This window comes from Danio rerio, chromosome 20 (genome assembly GCF_049306965.1).
Source record: "Danio rerio strain Tuebingen ecotype United States chromosome 20, GRCz12tu, whole genome shotgun sequence".
Classification (NCBI taxonomy): domain Eukaryota; kingdom Metazoa; phylum Chordata; class Actinopteri; order Cypriniformes; family Danionidae; genus Danio; species Danio rerio.
The window spans coordinates 31,414,552-31,427,500 of NC_133195.1; the positions used below are offsets into that span (position 1 = coordinate 31,414,552).

General features: G+C 36.9%; 1 protein-coding gene across 20 annotated transcripts in view; it reads right to left on the minus strand.

Annotated features, from left to right (window-relative positions):
* sipa1l1 (signal-induced proliferation-associated 1 like 1) overlaps nt 1-12,949 on the minus strand; it is a 119,501-nt gene that overhangs the window by 29,300 nt on the left and 77,252 nt on the right. For all 20 annotated transcript variants that reach the window (XM_073932842.1, XM_073932839.1, XM_073932841.1 and 17 more), the window contains exons 7-9: nt 10,761-10,918; nt 3,577-4,156; nt 1,419-1,693 (exon numbers count right to left, since the gene is read on the minus strand). In XM_073932842.1, the coding sequence (XP_073788943.1) occupies nt 1,419-1,693; nt 3,577-4,156; nt 10,761-10,918 (1,013 nt within the window). The remainder of the gene's footprint in view (nt 1-1,418; nt 1,694-3,576; nt 4,157-10,760; nt 10,919-12,949) is intronic.

Genomic DNA, 12,949 nt, shown 5'->3' on the forward strand with positions numbered 1-12,949 from the left:
GTAATAAACACACTGTTTGTTGAAAACAACATTTTCGTCATCAATACTGCAAACTTTAGTGAGCAGTAATATCCTTATTATGTGGAGGAGGGCCTCATAATATTTTCCGGGGAAAAAGGAGGTCTCAGGCAAAAAAGGTTGGGAACCACTACGCTAGAGGGCTTGTAAGCAGTCAAATTGAAATTACACCACTAAAGCAAATGACAATGAGAAAAGAGCAAGAAGTCAAATAAAACACACAACATATTAAAGTGCCTTTACATTTACCCTGTTTTCTATAAAACCAAAACCGGAAATCCAGCGTGTATGACACAGTCTGTGTCACTAGCTAAAGTTGTTTATTTCTCTGGATTTAAACATTTTTCGAAATATTTGGGACAGAGATGCCCAAATTAGGGCCTGTGGACCAAAGTTGGCCCACGCTAACCTTTTGGTACATTTGGAGGATGATTTGGCCCATCCTCCCATCTGAAAAGATAGAGAGAATGATGGGAAGGTGGTTGTGGCAAATACCTTTAACAGAGATCATGATTTCAAATTTAACGTAACCTTTTGGTTCTTTGTTGTATTTCTGAGCTACTAAAAAATCCAACACAGTTTAAATGTTTCAATAAATCAGACTTTTAAAATGTAAATACTGTCACTTGACAGATGGAGGACAAAGCGCAAGTCATTGGTGGCAAATCAAGGCAAAGGCCTTTGTTTGGGCATCTCTAATTTGGAATACAAAACATTGTTCTAGTGTTTTGTTTTTTATATCTTAATTAAAAGAATGTATTTAGTTTCATTTAAAGTTTCAATATTGTACAACTATTAAGTTCTAAGTCCAGTAACTAAAATGTTTTTGCAATGAAAATACACAAGCCACACATTTGTGTCTGCACAAGCTAAATTTGCATAAAGAAAGAATACATCTATTGGGGGGCTCAAGCAAAGTCTTTAAAAGTCCATTCCACTTCAGTTGCTCAATTTAGTTTTTGCCACTAGTTGTTTTAAAAAGACATATACTGTAGAGCCAGTTTCCAGTTTAGACAAAAACATAAACTGTCAAAAATGGAAACAGCAGGTATTCGAAGGATAATAATAACGCACAACCAAAGCAGAAAAAAGCACACTCAACTCAAATCAAAATCTGGTGGGTCTGATGAATTGTAGCTTAGACCCTGATCATTATAACCTTCAAGTTGGCACAGTGCCTGCAGGCGAGCCAAGACTGGGAAGGCGGATCTCATCTATTTTGGTTTGCATGTGTGGGCATAAAGGTGCAATGTTTTGTATTGTTGTCTTACTGCAAAACTTGAAATGACTTGTTTACTTTTCTACCTGCCAAAAATAATTGCTGCTTGCTTCACTTTACTTCAACAAGATTCACTCAAGAAATAATGAACCAAACCATTAAGCGATGTTGAAAGACTTACCTGCGAGGTGTGGCATCTTCGTGAGGTGGAATGATGACAACTTTTACAGTAACTGATGTGCGGAGCAGGTCTATCATCTGCTCGTGCGAAAGTGTTGCCACAGCCACCTTGCAAATTTCCACTAATCTGCTGCCTTGCCTCAGCCCTGCTTGCCAGGCGTAGCCATAGGGCTCCACCTCTGCCACAATGCCTTCATAGTTAACGTGAAAGCCAAGCTGGCCCAGTCCGTTCCTCCTTAAGGTCATCTCAGATGTTTCACAGCCTTTAGTAAGGTGCTGAGGGGAAGAGGGGAAAAACAGACTGATAAGACAGTGTCTAACTGGATTCTGCAGCAGTTTATTACAATTCACAGTCCAATTTCCTCTATTAAGGATGCGAGGCATTGTTAAAATGGACAGAATGGACTAGATATGTCTATCACAAACTATTGTCAGTGACTGCAAATCACGAACAAGACTTCTTTCTTAAAATGAAAAGAAGGCTTTGCTAATATGTTTTATGACTGTGATGGAGATCATGAGCATTCAGTTTGCCGAGTACTAGTTACCATGGCAACAGCTCCTCCACTTCAAGAGTGACATAATGGGCAGGAGGCCAAATCAAGAGTACATTCAAGCCAATGCACAGTTATGCAAAGGCTCTCATGTACATCCCATTAATTAACACAATGAGACGTACACAACACAGCTAGGAAAACTAGCTTCTCTGAAAGCTTAATTGTTATAATCCCACTTGGGTACAAGCTGAAAATGAGTATGAACCACGAGACAAGCTCTTAGGTAACTGTGCTGAGTGTCTAACTAAAACCTATTTGGGGAAAATTATTAATTAATTTAAGACAAGACACTGCAGATGAACATGGTAGCCACAAAATAGTCAAAACTTATCACCAAGCTTACATAGTTGATTACATTAAGATTTGCCTATATAACAAGTTTTTTAAAATCTTGTTTAATTATTAAAGTAAGGTATTATATAATTAAATATGCATTAATTAGCATATAATTCTCGTTTTATATTTCAAACACAAGTCAAATGTTTTTGGCGGAGGAGATTTTTGGAATATGTTTTAGTCAAACCTTAACTAAGTATATACTGTGAACAGCCATCAAAAAAGACATTATGAAATAGTTTACAATAAAATGTGTAAGTAAGTAGTCATTACTTGTTAAGAAAATCAACATAATAAAATTAACATTTGGGGCACTACTGAAGGTAATATGGATCAACACATTTTGAGAAAACAGCCTTAAAAAATGTATTATTTAAATGTACAGACAACTGATTAAATGGCATAAAAATTCATTTTGGATGTTTTCGCTTCATGACACTGAAAAATAAACATTGTATGAAAACCCAAAAAGCTTCAAATTTCAACACTTACAGGGTCATAAAAAAACTAAGGCCCAATCCCAATGCCACCCCTTAGCCTTTTCCCCGACGCCTCGTTTTGAGCGTTCAGGTGAAAAGGTGGGGATGTCCCAATTCTCTTTAGCTTAATTAAGGTGTAGGGCTAATGGGTAGGACTAGATAGCCCTTGAAACCTTTCAGGACCACACTCGAAACCAAAGGGTATGAAAATTTCCCAGAATACATCATCTACAACAGCGGCATGGCTGCACAGAAAAGTAAAGAGTTATGCAAATAAGTATTTTTTGTCATTATTATAAATCTTTACAACAAACAAGCATGTTTTAATATATTCATAATCGCGTTCGTGTTTTACTATCATGCTTTTTTTTTTTAAACGCTTAAAATAAAAAACGCTAAATTTTGCTAACTATAATCCATAATAATAACTGCTGTATGGTAGTCCCGCAACATTCTGTCACTCAATGACACTTAAATACCCTGTCAGAAAAGTCTAGTGGCTGGGAATTAACTTTTTAAAATGTCTGGTATGATGTTAATGTTGATTTCATCAGTTTACATAGATGAATATAGCCATGGTGTAAATGCACAGTACAGTTATGATCTTATTGCCACATTAGATCGTTATGATAACTTCTATGATTGTTATGATTCTCTTCTAGGGGAATGGAAAGTTGTAGGGGTACAAAAATAGAACTGGGATTGAGCCTAAGTGTATTTTATAAAACAATTGTCAATCAATCAATCAATCAATCTATATATATATCATCTGCAATACAAAACTTACCTCTAAACGTTTAACAACCTCCCGGAAGTCTTCTGTATTATTATTCATGGAACGCAAGGAGATATTTTCTCCACGTTCATAGTAGATCTTCATGGAAGCAGGACTTCCCAGCGTCCAACCAATCACATCTCGAACAGCACAGTTGAAGACAACAGCCTTGGCTTCTGGGTCCACCAGCACTAGAAAGTCATTTGAAATGGCCAGTAAGGCCTCCAGTTCTCCTCCGGCTCCATGATCCTCAGCGTAAACAGGCCAAGTGATGGCCCCTGGGCTTCGTAGCTCTGCACCAAGGTATGGCCGCGTCTTCTCCTTACGCTTATGGGCCAGAGAAATAAAAGGAAACTTGCCTGAGGGATCAATAGGTGTGCTTGTAACGTGCCGCTCAGCTAAGTCCCTTAAATACTCCTGCCGTGTTCTAGTAGCCATGGCCCGGAACTTGTCCGACTTGTGAGCTGCATTTTCAGCGTTGATGACCTTGGCCAACAGGAAATCTCGAAATACGGTGGACTTGGGGAAAGTGGCATCCTCAGGAATCGGTGGTCCGAAGGCAGGTACATCTCGTGAGCGAGCCACTGCCACACTATGAGGGAGGGGGCGTGGAGGAAATTGAGGGAAACAAGAGAGAAGATATCAAACAATGACACAAATTGCACAAGATAATTGCCAAACCATCCTCAAACTTCCCTAAAGGCTTCATCTTTATGCATGAATGAAATCGATTCCAAAGACAATGTGGCTGCTATGTAAATGATGAAACTAAGAGTCAAAGTGTGAAGTTCAGCAGTGGGGACATCAAACACTTTGCCAAATGGGAATGGATGGAAATTATCAAACAGACATGGGGATGGCTCATATAGACATTCTGTTGACTACACCACACTCACTGTGCTGCTAGTAAACGTGGGCAGACTCCTCACATGCCAGAACATTATGGATTCAATACAATCTATGAAAACCTTCAAACCTTTCTTCTCTACCTCACTGCTTTATCTCTTCCTTGCTTTTTTCCTTTCATTAAGTCTCTGGAATGGACATCTAAAGCTTCCTGCTCTGTCTGGTATGCCTGGAACTAGCCAGGCATAGCGGTAATGAGGCTGGACTGAACAGAGCCTCTACCCCGATCTTACAGTGATACTGGAAGAGAAAGAAAAAGAAAAGTGCAGGCCAGAAACTAAAAACTGTGGTAAGAAAGAGAGGCCTAAAAAAGCCCTGTTGTCTGTGCGTGGGATCGATCTTTAAAAAAAAAAAAAACTGCAGAGAAACATCCATGTGTGTGTGGTAGAAAAACGAGCTTGCAAATTCATTTCAACAAACTTCTGTCCCACAGCACCAGAGGCTTGCTGAAGTATGAACTGAGATGAGTAACTTGTTGATATCTAATTCAGTCATTGTTTTTTCTCTATGCCTGTAGGCACAAACAACACATCCTAGGCTCAGAGTGAAACTGGAAACTGGAAAGTTGTTGATTCAATGCCCACAAAAGCAAAACTCAAGTTATCACACATTTAGCACATAATTAAAGCTCAACATATACATAAATCATGGTAGGTATTTGATATTCCTAGATCAGAGGTGTTAAGCTAAACTCATATGCGAATAGACAAATTGTGCTCAGGATGCTTCAACTCAGTCTGAATGAAATGGTCCGACTGATTTAAAATGAACTAAGCAGCAATTTAGGCAACACCCACACAAAGACAGAGCCTTCCTTATTTCTGCCTCATTTCAAAAAAACATTTGCGTACAAACAAAATTGAAACTGACTAAAAGCGATACATGAAAGACTAGTATGTGGCACTTTTGATTCTCCCACAGAAATACACAAGAAAATGAAGATTTCTTAAAGAGTGCTCAAAAACCAACACAAGACGAATATGGTGAATGTGTTTTCATAAAGCCGTTAAGCTTCTGCAGCATGAACACATGAATGTAGTCCACCATTGTGGTTTGTTTTCACATTAACTATGTTAAAACGGACATCAGTAATCAAATAATTTTCCTTAATCTGAATAAGACAGTAATATGATTAGGTGTTTACATGAGTTGCTTTTTGAATGTTCCTTTCATGATCCCATTTTACATGTTATAGCACACAACTCCAATAACACCATTGCATCACCGCGCTATCCACATTTCCTCTGGAGTTTCATGTAATTTTGAAAGTTTAATTTTTAATTTGTCGACTTTAACAGCAGTTTGTCACTTTCACTTTCATTCAGGAACATTTCATGAATACCCCTCATGACAAACGAGATATTGGATGAGAGTATGAACTGCTGGAATTTCGCAGGGGTCACTGACTTGGTAGGTGCAGAGAATAGTGTCAAACAGCCTTGTGTCTATAGACTGTCCTGTCGCAAAATGAAAAACTGTAATAGTTTGATTGCGGTGTTTACATGTCTACATTCCACTTCAGTTTAGTTCGATTATGACCTTAATCAGATTAAATTACTTAAAAATGGTAGACTCTTAATTAAGAGTCATATTACAATCGGATTATTGGTGTCCATGTAAACGTACTAAATGTTACATAATTGTTAATGGTGACTAGGGTGAGAGACATGGGCTAATCAATTTTACAAATTATATGGTTTAGTTACTTAAACTTAATGTAGGGCCATTATTTACACTTTAAGCCATTTCACACTTCCAAAACACCAGTTTCATCTGGTACAACATTTGTGGGTAATATTATATAGCAAAACGCATCTCTGTGTGAACAGGGCATTAGTTGAGATAAAAACACAATTCAACCTAACAGACCAATGACCAAAGTGGAATCATAATTCATAATGTGAAAAGTGCTACATAAAAGCAGCAGTGTCTGATTTTTTTTCAACGAAAAAAACAACAACAACCACTTCTATATCGTAGTATTTTATGCGTTCAATCTTTTCTTTTTATATTGCAAGAATTCTGCACCAACAAAGCCTCCCTTTCTGCTCTCCTAATCTTAATTCCTGCTCTTCCTTTCTTAAATCATGCTCCTAATTTCTAATCTGTATTTTTCGAGAGAGAATGGCAGGTACACACAGTACATATACTATTCACACTGAGAGGAAAAGTAACATTGTAACTAATTAAGTTCCCTGTTTCATAAAGCAAACAATCAACAAGCTTGCAAACACCCAAAGTGTAAGTGAATGCAGGTGCTAAACTACTGCAAGTGTTAATGGAATGTTTCCAACAACTGATAAAGCAAGTGAACATTTGAAACATCTGATAGTGAACATCTGCTTTTAAGCATGATACTTCAAAGAAAAAGGTGATTTTAAAAACCATGGTAAGTAGCAGACAAAAACTTTATACTTTAATAGTAAAACATACTTTTTGACATTGCTTTGTGATTTTTCAATTGGTCCACATAATACAGTTTTCTCTTTAAGCATAAAGCAGTCACAACACCCACTACGGTACTTGAGCAAATGGCATACAAAACCAAACTTTGTATGAAAATGCAGACAATGATCGTCATCAACATTTTTCAAAAGCCAGAATAACGCAGTAGACTTTTCATCCACACATAATCCACTTCTGGGCATTCAGTGACTAACAGCAAGCGGGCTGGCTTTATTGTTGCAGCCGACCCCCCTGGCTTAGGTGGAGAGGCAAACTGGATTACATATCTGAAGTATAAATACACAGTGTGTGGGCTGGTGGAGCATCCACTGCCCACAGCAAGGAACTAAAGAACCTCCACACAAGCAAAAAAACAGCCTGACCCACTCAAAAATACACAGGTGTACAAGCCATACATACATAAAACAAGTTTATAGTTTGTGAGAACTCTGCTCTAGAAAGTGACCAACACTTTCTGACACAGTACAACATTCAAGGTTTATAAAAAACTAATAAACAATTCATTGATACATATTTGATTATTTAAGTGAAATACATTTATGTTCAGGGCTGGGTTTAACTGATAAAAAACCAGATCTATTATAAGTATTGTAAAAACAATTTTACATAAACTGTTTCTATTTTAATATATCTAAAAATGTAAATAATTACTGTGATGGCTACCCTGATTCTGACTCCAGTTTTAGTGTCACGTGAGCCTTCAGGAATCATTCTCATATTCTAAATGAAACATTTATTATTTCTAATGTAGAGTACAGTGGAGCTGCTTAATATTTTGGGTTCCATAATACTTTAAAGAATTATTTGATAAATATATGATCAGTTGTTCACATGATTTTTGACACCACATAGTGTACTTAAAGTGGGGTCTTGAACCATAGATAGGGGGTCGGCAAAATAATTTCCGATTTAGGATTTTCTGGACTGCCAGGGCAAGTATGTTTTTTTGGGTTTTTTTGAAAATACACACAAAAAAAAATCTTTATGGATTCAGAATACGGTTAACCCTTATCTGATAAGTAAGAGAATCCAAGTAATCGTGCCAGTGCTTCACACACTCATATGCAAAGAATATACTGGTTCCAGCATTTCTAACTTGACATTGGAGCCCATTCATCATTAAACTAAATGGCACAGCTAAACATAGAAAAGTTATTTGGTTACTTAATTAAATTTGTCTAATAGTTTAGCAAACAATGTTACACCATGACTAGCAATTAATGCCAAAGGAGAGGCATGTGAGCCCTCAGTGAAGTTCAGTTTCAGTTTCGCTTTACATACGTCTCGCCTTTAATGAATAGCATTTAATTTTATACATGAAGTTTTTCTTTTTTTTTTCTTTACATTCAAAAGATTTGGATCAGGAGGAAATAAATTGTTTACATTGTTTAAAAAAGCCTCAAGTTTAAACAACAAAAAGGGAAGTTTGACCTGTTGTAACCTAAAGCTGCAAACTATTTTCCTGAAAACAAAGTAAATCATAAAATTGTGCTGTTATATTCAAACATGAATGTACAATGGGAACTGTCTACACTGATAAATCTCTGCAAGCATATTATGCTCATTACTCCCATGTACATTCCATTTGGCCTTAAACACTATTATAATTATAAGGGCGTCCTTGCTAAATGTTCTTTCATAACCGAGTTCCCTGTCTGCAAAAGTTTACAAATCTCTACTCTAACAGATAAAATCATTTAAAACAAGTACGTTTGAAATATTGCAGCAATTTCAAAATGCTTTGAGCTACCAAACACAACTCATTTTACTGTGTTTAAACTGGGAAAAAGACACTGTTGCTGTATGCATGCATGCAACAACACAACAAAAAAAAAATTATTTTCTGAGGCACTGTAAAATCAGTGGCGACACAACAGCAAAGCATGAAACATTTCAGTTGAAGAATGAAACGTCTGGGTGAAAAAAAAAAACATTAACAGCTTCCGCTTTCTACAACATTACCATCAACCTTCACATTTCACTGGTGGCTGAGAGGTTGTCGAAAAGGCTCCAGTGAACAGTGTTAACTATTTCAATACAGCAGCAGCAGCCAATAAAACAACAGGGGGGCCAATAAATCATTAAATCTCTCCATAAACACCTTTAATCGCCTCTCATACAGTGACTGCGTTTCACCTTTATACCAATAATATTTTCCACGCCACATGACCGAAAATTAAAACCAGAAACCTACTGAACCCACCTGATCCACTTTCTGACTTCCATCCTAATTGCTGTCTAAACAATCCAACAACACGGCAAGCGTGGCCAGAGCAGAGAAAAGTTTTCAACTCAAAATTCGGCTAAGTTTGAAGGGGCTACAGCATGGAGGGAGGGAGTGAATCCGTCAGGGAAGGAGGAGCAGGGTTGTAGGGTTTGAACAGCAGGCCTTCGTGTCTCTCTGTTTGTTGTGTGCTCCGTTTAGCTTATTGTTCCGGAGAGGTTCGGTCAGGACGGGCCTTTGTAACTTCTGTACTTTTGGAGCTGAACAGCAATGAGGCTCCCTACTGGGTATAATTAAGATGACACACAATGAGGCCCATCAGCAATTAAAACCTCCATTAGTTTCATGAGACAAAACAAAAAGCGAATAAGAGCGAGAGAGAGAGTGAGTGAGCAAGAATGCGATTGAAATGTTAAGTCACAATGAAGATATCAATGATCAACATCAATTTAGTAAACCGTTCAGTTCAGATAAGCGCACATTCTGTCTTTTGTTTGACTCGCAGTAGCATTTTCGAGGTTGGACTGCAAGCAATGCAGCGATCAGCAAATCCTACTGATAAACAGCCCCCAGTAGGCGTGAAGGAAATTTAGCGGGCCTAGCTCATTTGAAGTGGTTAAGAGCAGTGCTCTCCTGGGTAATGTGCTGTACGACAAGAGTAATAAGCTGGCCAGAGGACATCAAGCGCGAACATAACCCAGCACCAGCAGGAAAAAAATCCATTTCTCCATTAAAGAGGAAAAAAAACATTACAATTAGATTCTGACTGAATGGATTCTGACAAAACACGGCCAGAAAAGAAAGCTAATTTTAAATCAAGTTATAGTTTTCAGAAACTTTAATAAAAATTACATCTAACCTATTAAATGAACACAAGGAAGACAATACCCGAAAGCAGCAACATCTAAAAACCAATCAGATTCTTGATGAAAAACTAATATAGCCTGCTTGATTCTCAAATAAAAAATGAATAGGTCCATAGTTAACCCTTGTGTACTGTTCCAATTTACTACCCTTTTGTTATGCTTGTGGCTGTTTTGGTCCCATTGGCTTCTATTCTGATGCCATTTTTGATTGCGAAGCCTAAACAGCAAATAATCATGCATCCTTGATTGTTGGTGGTTTTCCCTGTGGTAAATTTGCCCTGAGTGAATTATTTAATTTTTTAACATTTTCAAAGCGTTTTCCTAAAATATGTGTCAAAATAAGATTAGTCACCAAAAATCATTCCATTTGCTGAATTAAGACTCAAAATCACCCCTGAGTGGATGAAAACAACCCCAACAGCACACAGGAGTTACATTTTACTCATCCATATGTCTTGCGATTTCTTAAGTCTCACAAACCTCATAACATGCTTCAAAGAGGACCAAGTACACATAGCAGACATATTTTACCTTGAGTCAAAGAAAATTTAATTCAGTTGTTTGTAAAGCGCATTACTTAATGCCTGAACTACTCTTTTTATATTGCTCATTATTACAATAGTGTACACTGATCAATGCTGCATTGTACGATGTTGACACAAAATACATCTCTCCAATCAATACAAAAATTCTGCACAATTGCCTAAAGCCTATGGACATTTTCATCCACTCACCGGTAGCAGGCATTTTCAGTGCACGGGTTGAGCGCTCGTACAACCACAAAGACATGCTGAAAGTGCGATCGGATGTTCTTGGGACTGAAGGGTTTTGCTCCAGGCTCTTGAAACACAATTGTGACAATGTCGTTTCCAATGTGTCTTTTCCTTAGAAGCTATTAAAAACACAAAAAAGGGTCATAATTAAAAAGAAAACAGACCTGAAGAGGTTTCCCCGCTTGCAGGAACTTCAATTTTCAAATCCCACAGAACGGGATAACAGAAAAAGTTTTTAAAATTCCATGCAGCAATATACTGTTAACATTAAATCCCAACACAGGACACACGTTTGTTTACTGTAGATAAATATGTGACTTGCGTGCTCCTGAGAAAGGGTAGTAAATTGGTGAGAAAACAGCACTTAAGCATGCAATATGTTTTTCTACAAGCCCTATAATTTTGAGACTATAAATTGCTTCAACATGGTGATGGGCAATTAATTTAACGTAAAATAGCAAATGCAATGCTATGATTGTCGGGCACATTTTGCCAGGGAAATCACAATTGCTTGATCAGTAATAAATATCCTCCAAAGGCCAGAGGGAGCTCTTTGCGCATAAATACATTTACCCACAAAAAAAAAAAAACAGGAAATCCGCATAGTTTAAAGGTGCAGTAGGTGATTGTCTTCAGAAATTTTTTTTGTTGGGCTGGTTGAAAGTCTCCTCACATTGCAATATTAATGATTAAAGTAAATGACAAACATGTATTTACATGTATATTTATAAAACCTATAAGGCATTAAAAAAAATGTTTGAAAAAAAATAATTGTCAGGTCGATAATTTCCACAATTCTGATAACTGTCACACAACAAATGTAGATTTGTACATCTGCACACCAAAAATCCAATGCTGAATCAAAACTTTTAAAAATCCTGAATCAATATTGGAGTTACTTTTGCACACTGGAGGAAGGACGACACCATGGCTAAAGTATTTCTTTTAGACATGTAATGTTTTAAAACCCTTTTAGTCACGCAAAGCTGATGTAGATTTTGATGTGTTATGAATGGCTTATATGCACAGAAGAGTTCTTCAGCCACTGAAATCTCCTGGCGAAAGATTGATGTGACTATTTTCAGTTTCATACGATACATTTTACAGCATCTATAATGTAGATTTTTTCTAGGCTATTCCGCCTAGCCTGCTTTATTAAGGTGAAGTTTACTGAGGTTTTATTTTCACATTGGTTCATTTTTGAACAATGACAACCAGTGACGCGCTCTCTATGTTGTTTACCATGTTACTTTGAATATTTGGTCTGAATTAGCGTTTAAGTATGGCAGAGTAATAAGTGTAATTCCTGCACACCTTTGGCCAAGCACTGAGCATACAGTAGTTGCTTTAGGACAAAGCGTGTGAGTATGTGAGACCAGCGATCCTAGCATGCATGAAATATTGCACATTATAAGTTTTATATAAGTTTTTCTTGCTACACAACTAAAAATGTGTTCGAAATAATACAGATTATCATTCAGAATTGTAGTATTAGAAAGTACTATCAAGTTTTCTAACTGGCGGATGACAAAATCTAGTGGATTGTCTATTGTTATCTTTAAGGTTCATGATTTCAGGAGGAATGGCTCTAAATGGCAGGGGAGGGATTGACTTTTTAAAGATAGTATGCTAATAGATAGCATTTTTGGCAGATCACCTACTCCACCTTCAATAAACAGAACATTTAACCATTTTCATTGACTCAATGTGACTAATAATCTCTTAACTGGAATCATATCACATGAAGATTTATTTCAAACACTCGACTGAAGTGAACTTGAAGTAAAAACATGTTTTTAGATGTAGCAGCAACACAAAGCTGTAGATCACTGAGAAGCTAATCAAGCAGCTCTCATTATCACTGAACAATTATATTGATTTCATTATCATTGGTAATTATTATTAACATGCTAGAGATTTACTAGAACTGGCTTTACTGATTGAACTGATTACTGATTACTCTACTTCAATGAATTCAAATGTACAATTTTAAATAAGAAAAAAAACAACCTTAGTTTCAATTAGAATTACAACTTCTACTTACACAAATTTCTAAATCAGCTCTCCTCCAGTGTTTAATGTTTTTATATGGACGTCTAACATCAAGAGGCTAAACTGCAACAAATGAAGAGCTTGCTTTGCCAAGCTTT